At 48.8% G+C, this 27,920-nt stretch overlaps 2 protein-coding genes across 7 annotated transcripts in view; one reads left to right on the forward strand and one right to left on the reverse strand.

Annotated features, from left to right (window-relative positions):
- ITFG2 (integrin alpha FG-GAP repeat containing 2) overlaps window positions 1-11,839 on the forward strand; it is a 41,646-nt gene extending 29,807 nt beyond the window's left edge. For 3 of the 5 annotated variants that reach the window (XM_084645595.1, XM_084645593.1, XM_084645598.1), the window contains exon 13: window positions 1,403-3,529. In XM_084645595.1, the coding sequence (XP_084501721.1) occupies window positions 1,403-1,515 (113 nt within the window). In that variant the 3' untranslated portion in view covers window positions 1,516-3,529. Of the gene's footprint in view, window positions 1-1,402; window positions 3,530-3,550; window positions 3,669-10,599 lie in introns of those variants that run through there. The other 2 variants (XM_084645597.1, XM_084645594.1) reach the window with 2 other exon arrangements.
- On the reverse strand, window positions 3,885-27,732 carry NRIP2 (nuclear receptor interacting protein 2). 2 transcript variants are annotated; one of them, XM_084645654.1, is made up of 6 exons: window positions 27,154-27,732; window positions 15,212-15,391; window positions 7,659-7,741; window positions 7,047-7,174; window positions 5,765-5,817; window positions 3,885-4,015 (listed from the first exon to the last, which is right to left on the reverse strand). In XM_084645654.1, the coding sequence occupies exons 1-6, from the start codon at window positions 27,382-27,384 to the stop codon at window positions 3,923-3,925; spliced, it is 768 nt and encodes a 255-aa protein (XP_084501780.1). In that variant the 5' UTR covers window positions 27,385-27,732; the 3' UTR covers window positions 3,885-3,922. The 2 variants fall into 2 exon arrangements, with proteins under 2 accessions (XP_084501780.1, XP_084501779.1); XM_084645653.1 differs by lacking the exon at window positions 3,885-4,015 and having other exon boundaries at window positions 5,064-5,817.
- Window positions 27,733-27,920: the final 188 nt, after the last annotated feature.

Genomic DNA, 27,920 nt, shown 5'->3' on the forward strand with positions numbered 1-27,920 from the left:
CTGTTCCAGAACCTCACCCCTCTGATGGGTAGAAACCTTCTTCTCATTTCCAGCCTGAATTTGTTCATGGCCAGTTTATAGCCATTTGTTCTTGTGCTAGCATTGTCCTTTAGCTTAGCGCTTCACCCTCCCTAGTAGTGACCCCCTTAATGTATTTATAGTTCATAGTAAAATCCTGCTTCAAATATTAATTCTTGATTGGTTTTCCTGTCCAGTGGAAGAGGCCTTTAGTCTTTGGTGCCTTTCAGGAAAACATGGATGACTAAGCACTGGCAATGGCTTGAGGAGAAAAAAACATTTGTGAATGCACGTGAGCCTTTTCCAGAGTTAAACTAGTATTAAGCCATCATCAGCGTTGCCAACCCTAAGCGCTCCAACATCATACGTCAGGCCCCGGAAAATCATGGGATTGGCTTGAAACGCATGAGATTTGACCAGGAATCTCTTTGGGCTTCTTTTTATTTGTCACCTGGTTTTTGAAACTTTAGTTTTTGAGTTACTGCACCATGAAACTGACTTTTTTTTAAAAAAAATCAAGCTGAGGTTCTCATGTAATCAAATGATTCCAGGAGCTGGGGCTTGAAGAAGAACACCAAACCTTATGGTGAAATGGTGAAAGTTGGCAACGCTGCCTCGTTTGATGCTGTCATGGGAGGGCGGAGTCCAGCAGGGGAGAAGGGCAGAGGTTCCATTTCTGATGCAAAGGAAAGGAGGCATTGAGAGCTCGGGTCACACCATGATTCAGTTCCCAATGAAGTGGGGGAGCAAAGGAAGGGGCAGAAGGGATCCCAACCCATTGTATTCAGGCCTGCAGCGCTCGCTGCTTGTATTGCTGCTGCCCTTTCTGAGTTGGGGCTGGGTCAGGGTTTGGCAATCTAGACCGTGCTGGGGGGAAATGCTGCAGTAGTTATCTACAGAAAGGTCCACAATGTTCAGGGAGAAGGTAAATGCCAGAGGGCACAGTACTGAGTGACCTAGAGGAAATACCAGACATTTACCTGACACAGTAGGGAGGAGAGTGGAAGAGCATGTCTGCTGCCATGATGCTGATTACAAATTGGGGATTAGAGTCCCCCACGCACTGATGTAGGAATCAAGCAGAAACACCCTCAACACAATTGGCATGGAGACCGCATGCAAGCACGTGAACATGTATGATTACTAAGGGAGGAGGAGAGGAGAGGCCAGAAAGGCAAAGGCACAAAATCAGGGAATACTAGCAAAGGAAACAAGAAACCATCATTATAATATTTATGTGGGAAGCAAGAAGATGGCAGAAAAGGGTAGGTCTGCTGCTTACTGATGTGGGGGAGAACAAACAAGCCAAAGGCAGCAGTTGAAATGGTTCATTATGGAAAGGAAGGGATTACAGAATAGCAAGATAACCTAAATGTATTCACAGCCATAGGGCCTGGTGAAATTCACCCCACCGAGCAATCGGAATTAGCAGAAGTATCAGAACTGAAGAAATGTGAAGCCAGTGGAAGGGCAGAGAAGGAGCAAAGGATGCTTTGAAGGAGAGCAAAGGAGGGGGATTCCCAGGACTTACAGATGAGTAAATTTATCTGCAATACTTGGTATATTGCTCAAACAGCTAACAGAGCATCCAACTATTGAACACCTCCACAAAAATAAGTAATAAATAATAGGCAAAGTAAATTTGTCAAAGAAAAATCATGCCAATTTACCATGGGACCCAATCCTACTGCCATTAAAATCAGTGCAAAGCTTCCCATTGACTTCAGTCTGAGCTAGAGAGAGCTCTTAGGTTTTGTTAGTTTCATGAAATAAACTTAATGGATAAAGGAAATGCAGTGGACATAATAGCTATTGATTTCAACAGCTTATTTGATACATTTCCACAAGCCATCCTCTGAGTGAAACCCGAGAGTTGTGGACTAGATGAGTTGTTACAGAATGGGATTTAAAAATGAATAACACATTTAACAAATTGTATTCATTCAAGAGTCAATGTCAAATTTGAAGGAGGTTCCAATACCAGTCAGTATTGTCATTAAAGATTCAGATGCACAAACAATACAGATCCAGGAGGGACTGCAGAGGGATAGGATCATAATACAGGACAATCATGACACATATGAGACAAGGCCTTTAAATCATTGGTATTACTCAAGAAAGACATGTAAAGTGCTTCACATAGGAAGGAATCATCAGATGCACAATTGTAAAACAATGAACTAGGCAGCCATGCCACAGAAAAAGAGAGAAGGATATAATGGGTGATGAACTGAATAAGAGTCAACAGTACAACACTGCCATTAAGAGGAGCACAAGCCATTCTGAGTCGCATTGACAGGAGTATTATATGTAAAATTAGCAGGGTAATTATTCCACTCTTCTTAGCACTGGTTAAGCCTCAGAGTCCTGCATCCAGTTTAGGGCAACCCTTTTACCAAAAAAAAGACAGATAAATAAATTGGAGTGCTCAAATGAGCACAGGAGAAACAATAAAATGTTTGACAAGTGAGACCCACAAAGAGACCCAATTAGGTCCAGGGAAAAGATGGCAGAGAGGGGACATCAGAACCATCTACAAGTGGATGAAGGGATGTTATGAAGAGGGCTGGCATCAATTATTCTCATTAGTCGCTGAGGAGGCAAGATGTAACTGGGCACAAATTGTAGAACAGAAAATTTTAGTTAAAGATTAGAAACAAAAATTAACCAATACATCCATTTGGGAAAGGTGTGAGCTGCCCAGAATGGTGGCGGTGTGTCTGTCTCTTGAGACTACATAGTCATCTATCAGCGATGCTTTTAGGGTAATGAAATCAGGCCCACATGTATGGAGAAGAAATGACTAAGTGACCCACCAAAGGTCCTGTCCATCCCAGATGAGTTCGTAACTCTGTGACCTGAGCTGATACTGGGAATGGGTCAGGTTCTTTGCTTTCATGCAGGAGATGTAGAGTCAATGGGGTATGGAAGTCCAGTGGTTGAAGTTGATGGTGTCTCTGTGTCAAATCGCCAGGGTCCAGGCTGGAGGAGGAGAGTGGATGGCAGGTGTAGGCCTGGAGTTCATGTGGTATCTAAGTTGAATCCCTGGAGCTCAGAGTGAAGAAGCAGAGTTGATGGGTGTGTAAATCTGGTGACTGGAGCTCATGGCTGGTGGGGTGTCAGCCCAGTTACTACAGTTAACGGGGAGAAACTAGCACTTGAGCTCATACAATACGGAGTCTAGTAGCTAAGGCTGGCCTGGCCAGGCCTGGCGCCTATGTATGCTCAAACACTGCCAGAGTGTTTCAGCTCAGCATTTCCTAGAAGTCTTCCTGCTTTGAATGAAAACTCTCAAAATGCAGTGACTGCAATTTAAGCTGCTTCCAGTAAAATCCTTCCAATCTGCTCGGAGCCAGTGCAGGGTAATGAAATCCAGCTCTCCAGAGGACAGGGAGGATTGGCCACAGGGCCCTTCCCATTCAGCAGGGGATTGAGAGGCCCCTCCTGTCCAGGGAGATCTGTGGCCAAAAGGGAAGGGAAACTTTTAAAACAATCTTCAGAGGCTTTAGAAGAAGCCATCATCTCTCTGCAGGTGGAACCCCTGGAGACTGCTCGCAGTGACACTACCTATGTTATCAATACATGGCAGTGTAAAAAGAAGTCACTAAAAGGGCAGAAGCAGAAACCAGCGAGAGAACGGGGACACAGAGAGAAATGAGAACAAATATCCACTCAGCACATGGGGACAAGCAGGAGGGTCCATTGCAGGGAGGAAGAACTCTCCATACAAGAGGCCAGCTTGCATCAACAACAGCGGGACAGCACCTGGCTCCTGTTTACCTCCTCACTCCCCCATGGACGCCTCAGCGCAGGACTCAGCAAGGTCCAGGTGTGTCAGCCCCAGCTGCTGGTTTCCCTGGTAAGCCACAGAGTCTCCTCCCTGTGGATGTGGGGAGCCGGCCCATCACTGCCCATGCTCATCAGAGGCATGTAAGAAAGGCAGCTCTTCACTCAGGGCTTTCAGTCTCAGGACTCCTTCCTCCAAGTCAATGCAGCACTAATGGGGGCAGACAAGAGCAGGTTACCCATAGTACGTATCAGTCACAAGGTATCAGCAGGGTACGTGGGCTGCATGGCGTCTATTACCATGGAGAAGCTGGAGCGCATCTAGTAATCAGCACCCCCCTCTTCCCTCCCTCTCGCAAAGCCAGATTTTGGATAGCACCCTCCCATCAAATTCACAGCTGCTCTTCCTAAAGAAGCTCCCTACCCTCGGCCTTCTCTTCCTTCCATCCCCCTAACACATCTGCACCTCTTCTTCTGAATATACCTCCATTGTTCCTTCCCATCCCTCGCTGTCGCTCCCTCCCACTCCCCAGCAAGGCCCTGCTCAGGTGGTTGTCTCTCACCTTGTTCAGCACAGCCGCCTTATTCGCACATTGTATACATGGCCCTTCTTAGGGTGGCCAAGGGCATCATGCCCTCCTCCATCACCTTCCATTGGTTTTGAATCCAACTCCAACCTGGCCGCCTAACTTCCAAATCACCCTCCGCTCCCAGCCCCCTGCCTTCATTCCCTCTGCTCTGCCACTGGGTTCCTCTCCCATCCCTCCACATGGCCACCAGGGTACACTGACTGTTTTACCTCCACCTACCCACCCTGTGCACCTGGTTCTGTCTCTTCCCCTCCCTCCAGTTCATGGAGTCATTCAGCTCTCAGCCTAACACCAGCCCACTCATTGAGTGACACTCAGTGCCCTTCCCCATTGCTTTCCCTTCCCTCATTGCTCCCTGCTTCCTTCCTCCATTTTCCCACTTACCTTTCTACGCTCCCATTTCTGCCTCTTCCCAGCCCCATCTTTTCCCCCCAATGGAATGGTCACCCCCATTTACCTGCCTCCTCCATCTTTGCTGCCTCCTCCTTGCCAATTTACAAGGCCTTCGCAGGCCTTCTTAGCATGGTTATCATTTGGGTTTCTTTCTGCTTGCCCCCACCCTGGCCTCTCCTTCGGTAGTTCTCCCTGTTCTGCCTGCAGGACAGGGGCTCTTCCAGCCCCAGAAAGCATTCTTTCTCCTCTGGAGCATTTCTCTGATGTTTTCAGTAAGGGGGGCTGTGTATGTAGGTGTTTAATGGTTCCTTGCTGAAGAGAGCTCGCCAGCAAAGCGAGACAGGGGGCTTTCTCTTCAAGCTGTGCCAGGATCTAAATTGCAGGCTGTGTTTCTGGGTCATTTAGTGATCAGCACCCACCGGAAGGGAACGGCCGGCATAGATGCTCTTTGTTCCTGGGTTCTGGTCCCTACTCTGGGGGGAGACAAAACCCCTGAGAGAGATTTCCCAGCTGAGCCCCCCTCCACAGAACAATTCCAAGTCTATGCACTCCGTGCATGGACAGGCCCATCCTCCTGCATGATGGAGACTGGAGGGGCTCTTCAAGATCCAGCAAAGACACTCTGAGGAAGGGGTTACTTCTGAGAGATGAAATCTCTTCTCCCCATTTCCGCTAGCAGAGTGTTTCCCCTGCTCCCTGGAAAGACACATCAGGAGTGGGAGATACTGTAGGTCTCCCAATAGGGCTGCACAGGCCTCTAGCCACTGCCTCATCCAATAAGGTTTCCAAATGACTGGAAAGGGGTTCAATTCTCATGAGACTCATACCAGCTAAGAGCGTGCTGTAGTCAGAGATCAGGAGGCGGGTTTGGCCATCAGCATCGCATGCTTCCTGTAGCCCCAGCTTGGGGTCTCGTCGAGACGTCCCACCACACCTACATTACGTTCAGATGCAAGGAGAGGGAACCCATTCCTTACCTTGAGAGACAGCAGAGTCTGGAGGCCAAGACAGAACTCCACCATGTCATCATCTGGGGAAACAGAGAGGAAGTGGGTCAGGCTCAGGCACAGGTGTTTTCTGACTGTCTCCCTTATGCAGCACTTGAGTGACTGCCTTGTACCCATGGCTGGAACTTGCTATAAGTTATCGAAACTCTGGCACATATGGGGTCAGCATGCTAGGCACAGCAGAGTGTGGCCACTCCATCTTCCCAGATGCCTAAACGCTGTCCTTTCCACAGCTGCAGCCTGCAGGGGTTAAGTGCTACTCTAACTGCCTGTGCTCCTACAGACAACCAGCCATCAGAGAGGCCAGAGGAGCAGTCCGACTCTCCCACACAGAGAGGAGACAGAACCAAGGGTGAGGAGAACTAGAGAGGAGAAGGGGACGAGAATAAAGTGAGCTGGGGTCAGGAGAGGGAGAGAAACCAGAAAAGAGGGAAGAATGGGTGTGGCAGGGGTATAGTGAGGCGAGCAAGAGACAACAGAGGAGCATGAACAGGAAGGGGACTGGGAGTAAATCAGCAGGCTGAGGAGAAGAGAACAGAGAGAGGCAACGGGAGAAATCAGGGATGGATGAGAAGACAAATAAAATGGGGGAGAAGGGACGGAAAGAAGAATCAATCTGTTATTTTTGTTGTATGCAGAGGTTCACATACCTGGAAAAAATGCAGCCTCCCTTCCACCCCCTCCAATGCCTATTAAATGGGCTTCATTCCCTACAGCTCCTCCCAACAAGATCCTGCCTCTGGACACTGGCGGGGGCTCCCAGACTCCTCTACAATACATTTCTGCAGCCGGGGACAATGATACAGAGACATCCATGGTCCCTAGAAGGAATGGATCTCCAGGTTTCAGCTGGCCAGACTCATTCCATCCAGTTGGGGGCAGTAACACACATGCTTTCTTTTAGTCCCCCCTGCCCCCTGGGAATTGGACACGGAGCAGGACAAACTAATCAATCTGGGCACTTTTAGGAGACAAAGCGAAATGGCCCACGATGGGGCTGCGGCCTGACAGGACATCATCTCCACTGCCCTTCAGCCAGTGCCCCCATTTGCCAGAGCCTCCTTGTGGAGGGGGATACAGCAAGATCAAAGTCTCTGCATTGTACACGGGACTGTGCCTTGGCCCAGCCCCGTGGGTCATGTGACCTTCCCCCCAACCCCTGCTCCTAGATGATCCATTTAGGTGTGCTCAGCAAGGAAGGAAGGAAGGAAGAAGAGATCTGGAAAGGGGGAGGAAGCTCTGCTGTGCTCACCCACGACCAGCGCTGAGCACGCCACTCTCTCCTGGCCAAGCTGCACCTCCACACACTCCACCTGGCCAACGACACTAGGGACAGGAAGGGAGAGATCCCCATTGCCAGCATCGGACACTTCCTCCAGCCTGTGAGACACAAGGGATGTTACTGCCTGAAATGAGCATGAGGGGAAGAACAATGGGAGCTCCAACTAGTTACGGGCACTTCACAGTCTCTTTGGAACTGGCCTGCAAGAGAGGGGATCTCACTCGTATAATGGGGATGTCAGAAGCCAGATTCTCCAGGGGTAACCCACAGGCACTATGGGGCTGGGTTCCACTGAGCAGGTGCAAAGCATCAGCTGGTCATCTTGGGATATGCAGTATCCACAGCCAAATTGTTACCCCTCTGCCAATGCCCCTAAGTCCTGCCCCGCAGCCCCCTTGCTATTCCAGTCCTGGGCTCCCCACACGCTAAGCAGTTGGGTGTGAATGCAGGGGTTCCCGATGTGAATGGGATTTGGGGTATGAACTGCAAGTGGTAATTTCAGATTCAGAGTGAGCACAGGTTTTAATGCCCAATTCCTTGTTTTCTATGCCACTCCCCATCTCTTCTGCACCAGGCTCTTACCCCAGCCGTTTCAGACAGCTCATGGAAATGAGGTTTTGCTGGCAGCCAGTGTTAACAGCAGCTCTCAATACCTGACCTTGGCACTAGAAGAAACATAAAGGCAGGTTAATTAATACAGGCTTAAACTGACACAAACCTTACAAAAACCCCTGGCAATAGTGTGAAAATCCCTAAAAATTAGTGACAAAAGAACATCAGAAGGTTTGGGGTTCAGATAAGCATCCACAAGTTGGGGTGCTCCTGGGAACCCATGGAGGCCCCAGCAAGACTCTGTGAACCCCATTCCACCAGCATCTTCCTCTATTTGTCTTCTTATGAGAAGCCCAGTAACCTGCCACCCCCTTCCCTTCTGGCATCTTTAGGGAAGGATGGGTCTGCTTCCATCTCACTATAGCATCATCCCTTGTTTCACTCTCCCTTCTGCCTACCCACTGAGCCCCTGCCACATTGTCTTGCATTCTCTTGCCACAAACTGTACTCTTGTTTGCTATCCCCCTGGAGTGAATTCTCTCTCTTCCCTCCAGCTAAAGTTCCTGCGAGTACTGGGAGAGGGTCACGGGGAAGAGACAGACTACCCTACCCTGGAACCACTGCAGCATTCAGGAATTAGAAGGGGACAGACTCTTTCCCTGCTGTACCTCCTCTCCCTTTCGCACTCAGCCAGGGAGCACAGGGGAGCAATCACCATTTGCCTCCTGCTCACTCCTCCCCACAGCCCATGGTAGCATTGCTTTCTAACCTTGCGGCAGTAGCAGTTCTCAGTACTTGGGAGGGGATTGTAAAACCCAGGGTTGCCAGGAGCTGTGTGAATTGACACTGGAATCAATAGGAAACATGATCAGAGAAAAATGGGACAGAATTACAGAACATGGTGAAGGAAAAGTCATATTAGCTCCATCCAGTCCATCCATCTTGCCCCCAGCCAGTGCAGGCCTGTTTCAAGAGCCTACTCTCCAAGGCCTTGTCCAGGACTCATTTTAAATGAGCCAAGTGATGAAATTTCCCCCCTTTCCCTTAGGAAGACTCTTCTATAGACCAACACATCTTGCTGTCATGAAAATTTCCCATATATTTTGCCTGTGTGTTAATTTTCTTCATTTCACTGTGTGAGCTAGTGCTGTGGGCTAGCTGGAGGCAACAGCAATCCTCCCAGAGCTCCCCTTAGGGACAGCTCTGTACTACCTCCAGTGCAGGATTGCCCAGTCTAACCCTGAGTACGACACTGGTAGCGATCTACTGCTCTGTGCCAAGGGAGCTAATGGAGAGAAAAGGGTTAATGAAAGGGGGAGTTCATAATTTCTCGATTTCTAAAGATCAGAGGGGTAGCCGTGTTAGTCTGTATCCACAAAAACAACGAGGAGTCTGGTGGCCCCTTAAAGACTAACAGATTTATTATAAATCTTATAAGAAGTGGTTTTTTTACCCATGAAAGCTTATGCCCAAATAAATCTGTTAATCTTTAAGGTGCCTCCCGATTTCTAAACCAACTCTTTCCAAGCTTGTTATAGAGACTAATCCTCCCGGAGGGCTAACTCAAATATGAGATTTCATTTTGAAAACAAATGGCCGGTGAGTTGTGAGAGAGAGAGAGAGAGAGAGGAGAAAATAGGCTGTGAGGGAAAAATACAAGCAGCTAAAATGGGGTCATAAAATAAACAGCAGTCCGAGACTTAAAAGTATTAGTGATGAACTCGAAACAATGTGTGCACAGAGAAGACCAGAACTACTGAAACTGGAAACCTCCAGCCTATCTCAATGAGTAGCTCCCCTTCTAAACATCCAGGTATGTTTGAAGTAAATCAGTCCAGGGAGTTTCACAGTTACAAAGGCTTAAATCTGGCACATTCTCCACTATAATCCCCAGTTTCAATAATAAACACACGCAGTCCTTACAGAGCACTTTTCACCTTCAGAATGATTTACAAACATTAGCTAATTAATCATAACACTCAGCACTTCATAAATATGAACTATTTCTCACAATGCCCCGGGGAGGCAGACAATTTAAGTGACTGGACCCAGGTCATAGAGGGTGTCAGTGCCAAGATAGATTTCAGGGAATCCTGACTCCCAGCATGATGCTTACCCTACCAAACGGTGCATCCCTCCCGTTGTGCTAAGCAGTCATTTGGATGCTAGTCAGGAAAACACGGGTGTCCTGCGAGGGAATGGGGTTGGAAGGTGCTGAATGGAGAACATGAACCTCTATATTCCAAGCCCAGCAGCAACATGCCTGGAATGTAAAACAAGGCAGAGAAACCAGCCCCAGAAGAGGCCCAAAGCACTGAGTCTATCAACCAGTACACGCTAGCACAGAAGTATCCCTCCCAGTCCAGCTCCGTGGCAAATGAACAGTCCTATCTCATGCTGCTGAGCAGCCGGGCCTGTTCTCTTCTTGTGATGAATTTTTGCATGAAAGGACTGAGAGACCCAGCCAAGCTGCTGCCTATTCAGAGCACAAACCTACTCAGCTGTACTCCATTCATGCTCACCTCCTGCCTCTTTGTACACAATGGACATGGGCACATGGAGTAGGATGTTAAAGCCTCACAGAATGAAGCTAAAAGCCCTCCTGAGGCTGACAGGGCTGCTTCCCTGGAAGCTACTGCTGCCAATTACTTCATACAGGTCCCAGACCTTCCAACCCTCTGAGGTTAAGCACCAGAATGTGCCCAGTAGAGGAGCCCACTCTCCAGTGTGCTCATTCCCTCTCCCATGGCCCCCCTCGGATCGTGGCAGCATCTGCCTATGGCAAAAACTAGTGCCCTAAACTTAAGGCAGCTGGAAAGAGAACAGGTGCCACAAGGACTCCTCATTGTTTTTACTGAAATGGAAAGAGCCAACCATCTGTCCCTGCTGTGAACGCTCACAGAACTGGACTGTACCCAGAAGGCCAAGTTCTGACCCAACCGCATCCAAATTTCTCTCTTTTTTCCTTTAGAACGCTGAAAAGCTGTCTCGGCCACAGAATGCTCACTGAATGGGGTGTTCATGAAACACTGACACACACACCCCAGGACCGGGGGGACGTTATGTTAGGGAAAGAAATGGGATAAAGCATGAAGTGAAAGGGTGTATTCCAAAGGCATCTGCCTTCACATATATTATACCAAACTGTAGCACAGGGGAGGTGCTGAATCCTGCCTCCTGACTGGCTAGTAGGGTGCAGTGCTATCTTTATGATGTGTCATGTATACTACAATAGAGACCAATGACTGTGAAGATTGCAATGGGCTGGCAGCATTTGGCTGAAACATTCCATCCCATTAATAGGTGTTGATGCTGCTGGGAAAGGCTTAAATAGGTTCTGCTGACTAACTGAGGCAGGTAGCTCATTGCTCCATCCAGATAAAAGGGAAATGGGTGTGGCTCTCTAGGAACAGAGGATCTAGGGTGTGGGCTGAGCCATCCTGAAAGAGGAACCCTAGGAGCAGCCAAACCTCAGAAGGAGGCTTGAGCTGCACTTTGTGTAATGTTATGATTAATTGCTTTATTAATAAAACCAAACTCCAGGAAGGGGTGAGCTTTTGCCATTACACACGGGATGGACTTTGTTTTAGAGTGTGGTGGAAAGGCAGTTTCTTAGAAAGTTAACTATTCACTAATATCCACCAGATCAGTGATGTTTTGAAGGACTGGACTGTTTCCTAACTGTCTCATGAACTCATTATAAGCCAGAGGATAATTCCTGCCCTAGAGGAACCCCTAATGATAACACAGTCTGGGTGAAAGAGCAGATGAAGACTACGAGCAGACCCGGGTTTCAGGCCTTCCTCATAGTCATTCAGAACACCCGGTTGAAAAGAGACCCTGGCAGCTCCAATCAGCACTGTTGAGTGGGCCATTAAAAGTCCAGTTGATGCAGGCTGGCAGGCTCCCTACCTGGCTCCATGTAGCTCCCGGGAAGCAGCTGGCATGTCTCTACGGCTCCTAGGCTAACGGATGGCCATGGGGACTCCACAGGCTGCCCCACCCCGAGCGCAGGCTCCGCAGCTCCCATCGACTGGGAACTGCAGACAATGGGAGCTGCGAGGGCGGTGCCTGCTGGTGGAGGCAATGCACAAAGCCCCCTGGCCCCTCCACCCAGGAGCTGGAGGGACATGCCAACCATTTCCGGGAGCCACCTGAGATAAGTGCCGCCTGGAGCCCGCACTCCAATCCCCTGCCCCAGCCCTGAGCCCCCTCCCTCACCCACTCCCTCCCAGAGTCCGCACTCCCTCCTACACCCCAGCCCCCTGCCCCAGCCCGGAGCCCCCTCCTGGACCCCAAACTCCTCATCCAGCCCCACCCCAGAGCTCGCACCCCCAGCCGGAGCCCTCACCCCCTCCTGCAATCTGAACCCCTCAGCCCCAGCCCGGAGACCCCTCCTGCACCCCAAACCCCTCAGCCCCAGCTCCACCCCTCAGCCCCAGCTCCACCCCGCAGCTTGCACCCCCAGCCGGAGCCCTTACCCTTTCCCGCACCCACCCCCTTCCCCAAGCCTGGTAAAATGAGTGAGTGAGGGTGGAGGAGAGCGAGCGATGGAAGGAGGGGGGGATGGAGTGAGTGGGGGTGGGGCCTCAGCGCACTGGGCGAGGCAAGGGTGTTCGGTTTTCTGCAATTACAAAGTTGGCAACCCTATTCAGAATTACTATAAAACTTTAAATCTGCAGCTATCAGATGCCATTATTGTTTATTCAGTGTTTATTAACCAAATTTCCAGGAAAGAAAGGAGGGGAAGGACTTTTTAAGAATCAATCATTTACAAACAGCTATTTTTGCAGAAATCATGTCAGTTTCAAAGCCAGCCAGCTGCTTCCATCAACTGAGCTCTGTCTTGTGGCTGCAGCCCAAGCTCAGCACAGAGGAAAAACAGCCTCACACTGTGGGCTCCTTCAGTGTCTGTTTCCAAATGAACAATACACAAAAATAACGTCTTGCTTTTGGTGTGCAGATGTCAGTCACGTGACTGACTTTCCAAAATGCCTTGTAAAAACTGCAGCTGGCAAACCGTGTGATGAAAAAGGGGCACTTTGCTATTGAACTGTCTGAAGAACTCGCATAAATCAAATAAACAGACGCCACAATGACTCTGCAGCAGAAACTATGTTTATTGGACACTGTCTGTGATCTCGGGAACCAACCAAGGCCCTAAAAGCAATTCAACTGTGTAGTTGCCTGAGAGTGAAAATAATGGTAGACTGAGGATCCTCACATAATAATTACCATTGACTATCTGCAGTCAGCTTTATTTCCAAGTATATGCCAAGTACTGCAGCCAAGGGACATTATGAGGACACACGTCACCCCACATAATATTCTGTTTGCTTGCTTGGCTCTAATCTAGAAAGAGTAGCTCTGAGCTGAGGAATGAGTTTCACACAGATTCTGGCACATATAACAGGCTTTCCTGGGGATGTGCTCAGTCTCTCTTAAGAACAACATCACAGCTAGGGTGACCAGATGTCCCGATTTTATAGGGACAGTCCCAATTTTTGGGTCTTTTTCTCATATAGGCCCTATTACCCTCCACCCCCTGTCCCATTTTTTCACATTTCCTGTCTGGTCACCCTAATCACAGCTGGCAATAAATATTTCTCCCAGACCTAACTACTTACACAGAACCTGCAACCTTCCGGTGACTCCCTCAAAAGCTACAACAACTGTTTCCATGCACGTGTTTTTATCCCTGAAGTGAGTTAGAAAAGTTACAGGACCAAAGGAAATGTGTACATTTCCTCTAGAGGAGTTTCTGTCTTAAGGTGGAAACACCAGAAAGCTCTGTGAATAACACTTTGACTACCACTAAGCAGAACAAAACAGGCCTGACTACAACAGTCTTCAGCGCTTCAGAATCACTGATGTGAAGGGGTTACACATTCTCTGGGGTTTTCATGGAAATTCAGACTACCCCTCACAGGATGGGCTGGCCCTTAAAGGGCTCAGCCTCATCTTTGCCTTAGCAGATGCCTCCCCCCAGGTGTTGGGCTTTAAGGCAAATACAAGGGAGTTGAGAGGGAAAAGGAGACCTGCAAGGAAGCGGTGCCCATGCCCAGGATTAGGGATAGGGTTTTGGGAAAGCACTGTTGAGCCCAACAAGTGGCTGAAGAAACTGTGGAGCTGGGACAGACTCCATTTAAACCAAAGTGATGCTGGTGTAATAATCCAGAGCCCAAGAAAGGGTGTTATTTAACTTGCATGAGAGCCTGGGTGCAGCTCTTGGGAAGCCCAAAAAGGGAAACTGAGGCAATGGCAGGGTCTGACGCCAAGGTTGGTAAAAGACTCCATTACGTGTTGCTATGGCTGGATTTCCCTTCCCGACACATGTCCAGCATAAGACCAAAAAAATTCCACTCTCATTCTCCATTTATGGAAATACATAGACTCTCTGATGTTAAAATAATCAAACCCCTTTATTCACCAAATTGAGGCCTTGACTACCTTGGGGCTTGAGCAAGCAGTTTAGTTACCCATATATAGTCCAACAACTCAAGCCATGACTTTACACCAGTGCAAGTCCCAGTTTGCTCTATTGCAGTTATGGCAGCATAGCTACTCCAGGGGCTAAAACTCAGCGTAGATAAGGCTGAGTATCTCTAACAGCAAGAGTCTGAAAACAAAACAGACAAATAATTAGTTATGTGGGCCTGAGATACTTGGGTTTAAACTTTCCAGAAGATGGTGTGTACATTTGTATACAACTGTGGTACCTGAGTGTGCTAACTGGAAGTGCAAAGACGTATATTTTACTGAAAGTCTTGTCTTTGAATACAAGTATACTAAGGGATTTAAAGCTAGCCCCTGAAACTTAAATGTAGCTTTAAAATGTATTTTCATAATCTAGTCACCTAAAATTTACCAAAAACTGGATCTATCCAATGTGTTATCCAATAACTTTAATCACACAGCATTTGACATACTTAAATGGTGGCTCAGACATACGTGGGCACCCTCTGGACTTGCTTCAGAGCTTGCAAGGGGATGCTGGGGGTGCTATCTTCAGGATGACCTTCTTATATGGAACAATTTAAGAAGAAAGGCACTACAGAAGCTAAAGTAACACCACCTCCGTGGAGCTGTTTAATGTTTGTGGGTTCAACTGAATGAAGAAATCTTTTGAATCCTTACTAATTGCTCACATACAGTCAAAATGCAGCACTAGGTGAGCTCCCTGCTCCATGGGAGAAACCAAAATAAAGTAGATTCAAATTCAAGCAGGGAACACATAGCTGTTCTGATGAGCATAAGAAAGAAAGAAAGAAATCTGGCCACTGTCAGAGAGGAGATCCTGGACTGGATGGACTCTGGTCTGATCCAGTTTGGCAATCGCTATGAGACAGACACAGAAAAAGGGATGAGGAATAGCAGGACAGGAGGGAGAACAGAAAGGTAGCACCTCCACTGCTTGGGTCATTTGAAATGAGACTGGACAAAAAGCACGAGAGAACAGCCTGTACTTAACATTCTGGCACTGGTTCCCTGGGAGTGGAGCAGGTGGGATCCAGTGAGTATTTTCTCTCACTAATATAAGTGAGTGTATAAAAGTGGCACTGTGTACTTGCAGAGGTCCTTACCTTGCAGTGTACGAGCAGGGACACAGTCTCTCTCCTTCTGTCGTTCTCTTTCTTTTCTGCCCTGTCATCCTTGTCCTTCACCAGTGGGGATTGAACCCATGTGGTATATTCCCTGCTCTCCCCCCGCAGCTTGTTCAGATTCCCCTCCAGGAGGCGCCGTTGTACCACACTGTGGGGCTGCTGTCTCCACCACAAAGAAAAAGGACACTCTCAGCAAGGTATTGGGCTAGGAGCCAGAAAATCACCACTACTGCCAGCAGCTCTATTAGCCCAGGGAAGCAGTCTGCAAACGCTCTTTGGGCCTGGATGATCCACATACTCTCAGGGGCAACACAGAGCATGGGTGTCCGAAGTGTCCTGCTCAGTCTCCATCCCAGCCCCATTGCCTCTTCCATACAGTAGCATCTCCCTGTGGTTTGTCTACTTCAAGTGCATCTCAGACAGCAGCCCCTGCTTTAAAATTAAATGCAGTTGACTGGTTGTCTCTGCCATGTCCTCCCCCTCGTGGCCTTGTCTCTGGAGAGCTCAGTGCAGTCACGACAGGAGAAGAGCCTCCTGACACACCCTCTCCAAATACACATCCAGTCCCACAGTGAGTCAGTCTCACACGCCTCACACCCATTTACCTCCACACGTACCCTACCAGACATGCACATGCAGACACACAGAACCCAGCCCTATCACACTCTGTGATGGGGCAGGTACCCACACAGGTAATGCAAGAGTTAACTGGAGATAGAGAGCACTTAGAGTACCTGGCTGCACCTGGAGGGTGGGCCAGGCCTAACTGAAGATGAAGCCCAGCTGGGGGAAGAACTGGGTGGTACTCATAAAGGAAGAAAGCCCGGAGGCAAAGGGGCCTGTAGGGTGAGAAGGGAAGAGCTGGTCAGCTTGTGCCTATGGTGTGGTGGAAGGGCTGGAAGAGAGGCAGCTATACAGTAAGCCTAGGGAGGGGACAGGGCTGTGGGAAAGGGTCTGAAGGAAGAGCAGTGTAGGAAGAAGTCCAGGGAGGAGTGTGAGGCAGCAGACCTTTGCTGCTTGCTATGGGGTCCCTGGACTGCAACCCAGAGGAGAGGGAGGGCCTGGGCTCCATCCACCACTGTTCCACTGGAAAAGGTGGTGTGGTAACACCGTGAGGCAAGGGGGAGAAAGGCTGTTGAATTGGAGCTGGGAGGCACTGCTCTGCAGGTGAGTGGGAGGACAGGCCTGTAGAGGCCAGGAAGGGGTGAAGAGTCTGGCAGAGTATCCCTGGGTAGGGGTGAAGAGTGATATTTGAGTTCATTGGACTCTTTGCCCGCCCTGGGGGAGGGGTGGGATGAAGCATAACTTGGCTGGAAGGAAGACCACTGCAGGGCCAGAGGGGCTGTTGGCAGGGGTGCTAGAAAAGGAGAGCCTGCTAGGTCAGGCCCAAAACAGGTGTGCTAGGGGTAAGTCCGCTCTTCCAAACCCTCCCACAGAGTGATGACCCCCCCCCCCACGCATAGCCTGGTGCGGCAGCACAAAGGACACAGTAGGATACAATACGTGCCTCAGAGTGATGTGTGGGTGCAGGGCTGTAACTGGGGCAAGCGGGGCACAAAGTGTAGGGTGGAAAAGTGGGGATTGGAAGAAAAAAAGGGGGGGAAATGTAGCTGCTTGCTTCCCACTGATATGTAACTGTTGATTGGGGGGCACAATTTAGAGATTTGGGGGGGGTATGTGACTGCCCCACTGAGATCTTCAAACTGTGGGGTGTGCTCTGGGGGGGGAGCAGTAACACTGGGGGATGTGCAGCAATACCAGATGGGGTTTGGGGAGGGAGTGCCACCTGCATCCCCTCACTCATTTCAGTGGGCCACCCAGCCTGTCAGGGTTGGGGTGGGTGCAACCAAAAACATAGAGGGGGCCATGTGACACTGTTCCCCCTCCCTCCCTCACCCACCCACCATGTCTGCTCATCCTGGGTGCTAAAAATGCCTAGTTATAGCTCTGGGGGGGTGTCTTCCTCCACAGGCTTACTAGAAACAGAGTTTCTAGGGTATTTTAAGGCCTGCCTGGCAAAAGAGATGCTTCTCCCTCCCAGCAGTGGCAGGATGTCTCACCTCCTGCAAGGGGTAATGGCAGGAGGGCTGCTGGAAGGCCATATTCACTCCTTAAGGGGAGCAGCTGCAGCAAAATCAATGGCCAAGTACTTCTCCTTATCCCCCTTCTCTGCAGGATAGTAGCAACTTCTGCTCGTCCACTCTGCCTAGGCAGAGGAGGGGGTGGGGAAGAGCTACTTGTCAGACAACATTGAATACCTTGGTAGGAGGGGGTGACTGCTGCTTCCAAAGGGAGCTCACTTCACCATCAGGCAGCTGCTGAAGTCCTCATCTAGTGTTTACTCGGTCCCTAAGTAAGGGCTGAGTAAAATCCAGTAATCAGGGCAGCTAATCTGTGGTCCTGCCTGCTTTCCATGTGGTGGGGACCATAACCCTTCCACCTGGGATCTGATGATTCTGACCTGATCAGGGAGATCTCAGTAATAGCTGCATAGGAAGAGAGGAGGACTACTGGATCTGGCCAGGCTGCCTCTCCCTAATGACTGGCTGCTTCCACCTTCCTCTGAAATATCCAGCTCTCTGATTGTGGATGTTTAGGCCTGAGGGCGTTTTTTACCACCATGCAGTGTGAATATCTGAGAGGGAAAAGGCCTACTGAGTCTATCTACCAACAAGTGCAAGATACACTGTAATATCCTTATAGAGAACATATCCCTCTGCATCCCATTAGTTGTCAATTTGATCTTGACCATAAGGCTACGTGAGCCTTTAGATTAAACCTTAAATGGAGCCCACTGTAGCTCTAATTTAGCAGCTTCCCCAGTGATGAAAGCAGGTCTCTCGCTCTATAGTCTCGACTCTGCCAACAATGCACTGCGTGGTCTGGGGCAAGACATTCAACCCCCCTCCGCCTCAGTTTCCCTATCCATAAAATGGGAAGGATAATAGCTTTGTGAAGTGCTTTGGGATTTTTAAAAAAAACACCATCTAAGGTTAAAGAATGAAAGTAATTACACCCTGCATCCCAGTCTACAAGCTAAAAGGGAGGTCTGCTATTTCATTTTATTCTCTAAATATTCCAGCTCGGTGTAATGAGGCTTTAGATTATAACCCAATACCAGTCAGGCTGCCAGCTAAGACTGGGGCCATGGGAAAAGGGCAAGGGACTCCATATTCCCATCCTCTCTTCCCCTTATACTCTCGCACAGTCTGGCATCCAACGGGCTTTTCTCTCCCTCTCAGGGAACTTTCCCACAGGAAGCGCAAGCCCTCTCCAGCTGCTACCTCTGTCACTCAGGCCAGGAGAGGGTCAAGCATTGATATGGGGAGCTAAGCTTTGGGACAGCAAGGGCATCTGTTCTGAGCGCAGAGAACATCTCTGTCTCTTGCGTCACTAAGGAGAGCTGGGAATGAAGAGGAGACAGGACAAGAAATGCACCGTGAGAGAAAAGATGAACTGGACAGATGGTGAGTTGGGAGGTGAGGGGAGGAAGAAGGCCCAGCCAGGGATGGTGGGCAGTGTTCCCTGTGGAACCCGTCAGTGCTGCTCCTTAGCCAGCAGAAGTTGAAACTAGTTCAGTGAACCACAGCACACCCATTTTCCCTTGCACCTCCTGAACTGAGAGTCCCACCTTGGCAGGGCCCAAGCTCCCAGAATCCCAAGTGTGGGGACTAGCAGCACTGCCCTGCCAAGCAAATACACCTTTGCTAGCAATCAGAATTCCCAGCTATGATGTAAAACAATTGCACGTGGCCGAGTTTCACAGTTTTATTGCTCGTCTTATTTTTCAGCTGTTGGAGTCATGTGATTACTTGAGAATCTCAGCTTTCTTTTCTCTGTTTTAAAATAAGTTTCTAGCCCTCATGTTTGCAGAGAGAAGCTGAAAAACATGAAGCAAGTGTACCGTAAAGGCAGAGATAAACATTCCAACCTTTATTATTTAAAGAAATCTCAGGATTTTTAAGCCAGACTTGATTTTTAAGTGCTTAGGATCGGTAATACTGAAACATACATAAGAATGTCCGTTCTGGGTCAGACCAATGGTCCATCTACCCAGTATCCTGTCCTCCAACAGTGGCTGATGCCAGATACTTCACATATAGAGAACAGAGCAGGGCAATTATTGAGGGATCCATCCCCTGTCGTCCAGCCCCAGCTTCCGACATCCAGAGGTTTAGGGACATCCAGAGTGTGGGGTTGCTTCCCTGACCATCTTGGCTAATAGCCATTGATGGACCTATCCTCCAGGAACTTATCTCGTTCTTTTTTGAACCCTGTTATACTTTTGGCTATCATTACAACCCCGGCAATGAGTTCCACAAGTTGACAATGCATTGTGTAAAGAAGTACTTTTTGTTTGTTTTTAAACCTGCTGCCTATTGATTTCATTGGGTGACCCCTGGTTCGTATGTTATGTGAAGGGGTAAATAACACTTCCTATAGGCACTGACTTTTATTTTTCCCCTGGGGTGCTCCACCTCCACTCTGCCCCGAGGCCCCATCCCCACTCTACCCCTTTCCCTGAGACCCACCCCCCTCTCGATCTGTCTCTTCCTGCCCCTGCTCTGCCTCCTCCCTGAGGCCCCACCCCTGCTCGACTTCTTCCTGCCCCCGCTCCACCTCTTCACACCACTGCTCCAGCCCCTTGCCCAAGGCCCCCGCTCGCTGCTTACTGCTCTCCGCCCTCCCCCAGCTGCCGAACAGCTGTGGCTGGTGGGTGCTGAGCACCCACTATTTTCTTCCCGTGGGTGCTTGAGCCTAGGAGCACCCTTAGAATCTGCGCCTATGGCACGTATTCACTTTCTCCACCATCACTCACAACTTTATAGACCTCTAGCATATCCCCCCCCGCCCCCCAATCATTTTTTCCAAGTTGAACAGTCCCAGTCTCTTTAATCTCTCAGATGGAAACTGTTCCACACCCTTAATCGTTTTTGTTGCCTTTCTCTGTACTCTTTTCCAATTTTAATATACCCTTTTTGAGACGGGCTGACCAGAACTGCACACAGTATTCAAGAGGTGAGTGAACCATGAATTTATATAGAGGCAATATATTTCTGTCTTATCTGTCCCTTTCCTAATGGTTCCTAATATTCTGTTCGCTTTTGTAACTATTACACATTGGGTGGATGTTTTTCAGAGAACTATCCACAATGACTCCAAGATCTCTTTCTTGAGTGGTAATAGCTAATTTAGACCCCATCATTTTATATGTATAGTTGGGATGATGTTTTCCAATGTGCATTAGTTCACATTTATCAACACTGAATTTCATCTTCCATTTTCTTGCCCAATCACCCAGTTGTGTAAGATCCCTTTGTAATACTTTGCAGTCTACTTTGGACTTACCTGTCTTGAGTAGTTTTGTATCATCTGCAGACTCTGCCAGCTCAATGTTTACCCCTTTTCCAGATCATTTATGCATATATTGAGCAGCACTGGTCTCAGTATAGGTTCTTGGGGGACCCTATTAACTTCTCTCCACTGTGAAAACGGACCATTTACTCCAACTGTTTGTTTCCTATCTTTTGACCAGTTATGGATCTGTGAGTAGGACCTTCCCTCTTATTCCATGCTCTTATTCCTTATTTTCCTCAAGAGCCTTTGGTGAGGGACCTTGTCAAAGGCTTTCTGAAAAGCAAAGTACACTATATCCACTGGATCACCCTTGTCTACATATTTGTTGACCCCTTCAAAGAATTCTAATAGCTTGGTGATGCATGAGTTCCCTTTACAAAAGCTGTGTTGACTCTTCCCCAACATATCATGTTTCATCTATGTGTCTGATGATTCTGTTCTTTACTATAGTTTCAAACAATTTGCCTGGTACTGAAGTTAGGCTTTCCGGCCTGTAATTGTTGGGATCGCCTCTGGAGCCTTTTAAAAAAATCGCAGTCACATTTAGCAATCCTCCAGTTATCTGGTACAGAGGCTGATTTAAGTAATAGGTTACATACCACAGTTTGTAGTCATGCAATTTCATATCTGAGTTCCTTCAGAACTCATGGATGAATATCATCTAGTCCTGGTGACCTTTACTGCTTAATTTATCAATTTGTTCTAAAACCTCCTCTACTCGCACCTCAATCTGGGACAGTTCCTCAGATTTGTCACTTAAGAATGGCTCAAGTCTGGCTCAGTGAAGACTGATGCAAAGAATTCATTTAGCTTCCCTGCAATGGCCTTGTTTTCCTTGAGTGCTCCTTTAGTATCTCTTATCATCCAGTGGCCCCACTGATTGTTTGGCAGGCTTCCTGCTTCTGGTGTACTTAAAGTTTTTGCTGTTAGTTTTTGTGTCTCTTGCAAGTTGCTCTTAATTCTTTTTGGCCTGCCTAATTATTCTTGACTTGCCAGAGTTTTTCTATTTTCCTTAGTAGGATTTGACTTCCAATTTTTAAAGGATACCTTTTTGTCTCTAACCACCTCTTTTTGTTGTTTAGCCATGATGGTTTATATAGTTTGTCCCTATTATGGTGTGTTTAAAGCATTTCCATGCAGGTTGCAGGCATTTCACTCTTTTGACTGTTCCTTTTAACTTCTGTTTAACTAGCTTCCTCATTTAACTTTTTGAAGTTAAATGCTCCTGTGGTGGGCTTCTTTGGTATTTTGCCCCCTACAAGGATATTAAATTTAATTACATTATGGTTGCTATTACTGAGTGGTTCAGCTATAGTCACCTCTTGTTCACAGGATCTGTTCCCTGTTAGGACTAAATCAGTAATTGCCTCTTCCCTTGTTGTTCCAGGACTAGCTGCTCCAAGAAGCAGTCATTAGTGGCGTCTAGAAATTTTCTCTCTGCATCCCCCCCTGAGGTAACATGTACCCAGTCAATATGTGGATAGTTGAAATCCCCCATTATTACTGGGTTTTCTGTTTTTGTCACCTCTCTAATCTCCCTGAGCATTTCACAAGCACCATCACCATCCTGGTCAGGTGGTCAGTAGTAATTCCTACTGCTATACTCTTATTATTCAAGCATGGATTCTATGGTACTATTGGATTCATTTAGGATATACTGATCCCTGGTACTTGAGGTGTCTGTGGGGAGGAGTATTTTGGGGTGCTGGCAAAGTAACACCCCACTCTGAACTTCTGTGACATCAAGATCTCTCAAACTCTGCAGGGGAGAATCTGCCCCATGGCACTTATTCACCTCCCATGATCCAGGAGAGAGTCAGAAAGCAGATCAGGAATGAGACAGAGGTGCATGTGTAACCCACACACCTGCTGGGTGTGGTGTTCTGTCCCATCTAGTGGCACCAAGACCACTTATAAAGAGAGAGTAATGAGTCTGCTCTACAGCCTTAGCTAAGGGCCATATGGCTTTTGTCTCATGCAGTAGAGGCTCCTGCACTGAGCTCCAGAGGGCCCAGGTTCAATCCCGCCCGACGACGACCGGAGTCTGTCAGTGTTACACATGGGGCTATGGTGTTACACATGTGGATAGACCCCCAGGCTCAGAACCCAGGTCACCTGACTCCATTCCCAGCTTGGCCATTGGCCGGCTGTGTGCCCTCGGGCAAGTCACAGCTCCGTGCCTCGGTTTCCTCATCTGTAAAATGGGGCTAATGATGCTGACCTCCTTTGTAAAGCGCTTTGAGATTAAAAAAGCTATATATGAACTAGGTATTATATTATCATTTCTCTGCCTGTGGTACCATGATCTACAGAGTTCACAGTGGGTGATGATTTGCAGCCAAAAATACATCTTCCCACAGGCACATGAAGTACCCAGGGCTGCTGTATGTTTCATGTCACTCCAGAAGATTTGCTTTTCCTCTCGCCCCAGTATAAATCAGGAGTGCCTCTACTGAAGTTAGTGTAGTCACACCAGTGTAAAACCAGAGTGAGTGGAGAATCAGGCCCTAGAGCTGGCTGACTAGTACAGGAAGAGATTCACAAATATTTTCACACAAACAGTGAGTTCACCACGGCAGTTACTGGTGGGGTCATAGTGTTCATTGTTCAAGTATTCATATAACTGCTTTTGTTTGTGAGAATGGTCACAAATCCTAAAAGTTTCATGATTTTATCACAAATCCCAACCTTCATGTCTGAAAGTTTGTCATAATTTACTCACTATTCACCTGTTCAAAAATTTCAGTCAGCCAATGGTGGATCAGATACAATAACATGTGACTTAAGTGACCAATCAGGGTCAGTTCATGAACAATTTTCAAGCAGAAAAAAGGCCTACATTTGTCTGGTGAACTCTCCATGAAAAGGAGTCAAACCACTCTACAATGCACAACCAGTCAGAATGGGTCCCATAGCTAGGCAGTGCTACAAGTTCCTAAACATGAAACTACATTAGGCCAGGGGTTCTCAAACTGGGGGTCAGGAGGTTATTACATGGGGGGGTCAAGAGCTGTCAGCCTCAGCCTCCGCCTCCACCCCAACCCCATTTTGCCTCCAGCATTTTTAATGGTGTTAAATATATAAAAAAGTGGTTTTAATTTATAAGGGGGGTCGTACTCAGAGGCTTGCTATGTGAAAGGGGTCACCAGTACAAAAGTTTAAGAACCACTGCCTTAGGCTGTAGGTTCTTCAGAGCAGCGACTGTATCTTCCTATGTGTGTATTCGAGGCTGCATTGTGCTGCATGATGATCTCCCTCTGGATGCTACCACAATAAATCATGTCTTGGATATGGTCTGATGGATGGTGCAGGGGGAAGGTGAGACATGTTTCCCTATAGTTTCTACACTCTGCTGACTCAGTAAGAAGCTGCCCTGAGTAGGCCAAGAGTGAACTCTCCCCATCCTCAGTTAGAGGCTGTAGAAATATAGGAACAATAAGGAAAAAGGTGGGGTAGGTGATAACTAGATATTGCTCCCTGAGCTTAGGCTGTCAGCTGATCCCCCTGTATCACATAGAGAGTTAGAGCTTGTACATTGCCCTGCGGGGTGAGTGTGACAGATATTGCAACCCCAGGCAGTCTCTTTGGGGACCATTGTATTAAATGTATGACTGTTTTCTGAATGATTGTGTTCTGCTCCATGGGAGGGGGTTGCCACAGCTCCTCCAGGAACTAAAAACAGTGGGGTGGGCTGATTACCCCAGGATTGTAAATGGCTCTAGAGAAGCACGACTCCATAGGGTGTCGTCATGTACTGGTTCAAAATGAGTTTTCCAGAGGCTCAAAGAAAAGGTTTTTGATGTAAAAAGCTGAGCTTGAATGAACATAGGCCCTTCATTTTGCTTCAGCAAATGGACAGGACCCTCTGACCAAAGGGGCAACCAGCACTTGCAGAAGGATTGGAAGGGGATGTTGGGTCCCATAAGGAAGATGGGCTATTCCTGGCATGTTTGTTATAAGGGCATAGGAACTTTTATGTCTTTGTTTTCTGTGATACTTTTGTCCTTAAAATGTAGTCTGCTGAGAGAACTGGGTGGTAACTCGTAATGGCTGGCACTGCACTGTTCATAGCCCTCTGGGAGAAAGCATAGCACAGGGGCTGGCCTGTAGGCAGACTGGTTTGCTGGGGATATCAATGTAAGGCAGGGGGCTGTGCAGCCTTAATACCCACAGACAGAAGGGAGTGGGACAAGGGTCCCTGTCAGAGACAGGTGATGGCTGGAGGCCGGAGACCTGACTGGGCACCATAGGCGCCAACTCTGTGGGCACTCCAGGGCTAGAGCGTCCATGGGGAAAAATTAGTGGGTGCTCTGTACCCACTGGCACCCAAGCTCCCCTCCCCCACACGCAATCTCCTCCTCCACCTCCTCGCCTGAGTGCACTGTCCCCACTCCTCCGCCTACCTCCCCAGCACGTGCTGCCGCCAAACAGCTGTTTGGTGGTGCTTAGGACTTTCCAGGAGGGATGGGGGAGGAGCAGGGATGCGGCGTGGCATGGTCAGGGGAGGAGGTGGAGAAGAGGCAGGATAGGAGTGGGGTCTTGGGGGAAGGGGGTGGAAATGGGGGTACGGACTTTGGGGAGGGGGTGGAATGGGGGCAGGGGTGGGGTCGAGCGCCCACTGGGAATGGTGGAAGTCGGTGCACATGCTAGGCACTCCTAGAGTGGACCATGGATAGGAAATACAGGTGCATGTAGGGGTATGTTTATGACAGATTGTGATATGGAGACACTCCCTCATAAGGGACTGTGTTGTGTGGGAATCTGGAGATGTGCCCTGGAGGGGGAGGGTGGGTCTTGGGAACCCAAGACTCTGCAGCAGTTCACTAGAGACACACTTTTTGGTGTGTTTTATTAAAGTTTTATTCTCTTCTCATTCTTTGGTTTATTATCTAATGAACCCCAAGATTGTTACAGCGCAATTCCCTGAAATACTGACCGAGATCTCTAGGTTTCAAGGAGAGTCAGTGATGGTCCCTCTAGCCTGCTCCCCTGGGGGCTGGGGCTGTCAGGAGATGCCCCTGTTGAAGGGTCACCGACTCTCAGCTGTAACTCCCTCCGTCCCAGCGACAGAGACGGTCCGTCCCCATCTTGCCTGTGCAGCCGGCTCTCCGTGAGCTACTTGCCAGGGTTGGGAGAGCACAAATCCGGGGGCTCAAAGAGCCAGGCCTGCTGATGCCCAGCAATGGAATTTCATGTGTTCGTAACCAAGTTGTAGGGCTGGGATGGCTTGCTTACATACATGGGTGATGACCGCGTTTTGTGAGCAGGGAGGGGTTTCCCATACCAGAGCCGGTAGCAGAGTGGACACCGAGGCTGATGTGGTCTGAATGTGTGCTCTAGGGAGAGCTGCGCAACGGACTCGGCCTGCGTGTGAAGCTGGTGAGGGATGGTCCCAAAGCAGAGACACAGTTGAGTCTGACATGGTGCTGATCCCCAGCCAGCATGTGGTGGGATGGTTGAGCCCAAGAGAATCAGAAATCAATATTAACCTGTGAGATTCATTTCCGTGCAGCCTGGAACGCCTAGGAACTGGATTCCCCCTAATGCCCCGGCTCCCAGGCAAGACAGCACTATCACTAGTAGCAGTGAGGCCTAAAAAGAGAGCAGGAAACTTAGAGGAAAATGCCCCGCAGCAGAGAGCGTTGACCCAGTGCCCCGTACTTGCCAGGCCAAGGGGCTGCCCCACCTCACTAGCAATCAGATCACCTCAGAGCCCTTGATTTCTTTGGGTCTGGTCAGTGACTCCAGGAGCCCTTATCAGTTTGGCAAAACAACCTGGAGCTTGCAGGGGAAAGGGGCTGGAAGCAAAGCCATGCGCTCCACCAGGAAACAGGATTTCAACCCAAATCCTGGATCAACTTGTGGTACACTATGAAGAACAGTGGGTAGTGGGGAAAACTGACAGAGTGCAATGGGAGGGGGAAGATGTACTTAATCAGGGGGGTATCCCAGAGGAAATTATACCCTGTCCTTGTTATACATACCCAGGGGAAATCATCCTGGTCTCCAACTTCTCCCCAAACTGCTGGGGCACATCCCCTCATCCCCTGGGGAAATGTGTCAAAGCAAATCCAAAACTGGGGAACTGCACAGAAAACTGAAAAGTTTCAACACAAGACCCCAAAGTTTCGGGATTGGTGAGTGGGTTTATTACAGAATATGAGAGGGACCACTTCCATATTAGATCATGCAGGAGTCAATGTAGTGGTTCACGTCAGTCCAGCATGTAAACAGACATGTAAAACATACACAGAATCCCCATACAAGTTGCATGTATTTTTGTACTGTGGACTGGGAGCTGGATCTGAGAGCTAGGGGGAATCCCCTACCTTCTACTTTCTCCTGGCTATGGAGGGAGTTAGACCTCATGAGGATGACTGGGGAGAAAGATGCAGAGAGTGGGGGACATCTCCTTTCCCTTCACCCACCTCAGCCCTATAATGACTCTGATGGGCTGTTTGTTGTGCCTGGACCTGTGATTCTTTTCCCAAATTAGGGGGATGCCCTGGTATCACTAGGAGGAGAGGAGCATCCCGTTCCAAACTGGGTCCCACTTGACTCACCAGATCCTTGGAGGTGCCCAACCTCTTTAAGCCATCCAGGGGCAGCAGGTCAGCAGAATCCTTGTGCACAAACTGGGTGGCCTGTTTCAGGCGCCTCTTCTGTTGCAGGATGGCTTTATCCTGCAGCTCCACCTCGCGCGGCCTTCTGTCCGGATCCTGAGCGTCTTTGCTCTGCTTTTCCTCCCCATCCTCTGGCCCCACTTCCTGGGCACAGGTCTCCCTCGTGCTCATGGTTAAGAGTCCAGCTGGGCAGGTCTGTCTTGGGATGGCAGAGCGCTCTCTGGGCTTGTCTGCCCTCCTATGACTCACTCGGGATCTCTGCTCTCCCTTGCTCCTTCTCTCATCTGTCTCAGTTATAACTGCCCCATCGCTGTAGTACCTATGCACCCTTCTCTCTCTCTGGCTTTCCCCCTGTGCCCAGCTCCTTTCCTCCCTCCCTTCTCCTGCCCTGACTGCAGCTCTGCCTCCTCCACCCGGTGGGTCCCTGCTGTAGCAGAAAAAGCCCCACGTCAGAAATCAATTTCCATAAATTGCAGCAGAGAGACGGTAAGATGCTTTGGCTGGAAAAATCCAGCAGCAGAAGGATGGCCCTGCTGCTGGGGGTTGGACTCACCTTCCTCCTGCTTTGTCTGTGTGCGTGCACACACGCTGTCCTGTTCTCCACTGATACGCCAGAGAGATTGTAAATCTTTCTGTGGCAGGCAGGCTGTGCTGCTCAGTGTCTCTGCCGGGGTTTTTGACGCATCTCAGTAAGTCTATTAATACTG

This window comes from Lepidochelys olivacea (assembly GCF_965140295.1).
Source record: "Lepidochelys olivacea isolate rLepOli2 genome assembly, chromosome: 1".
Lineage (NCBI taxonomy): Eukaryota > Metazoa > Chordata > Testudines > Cheloniidae > Lepidochelys > Lepidochelys olivacea.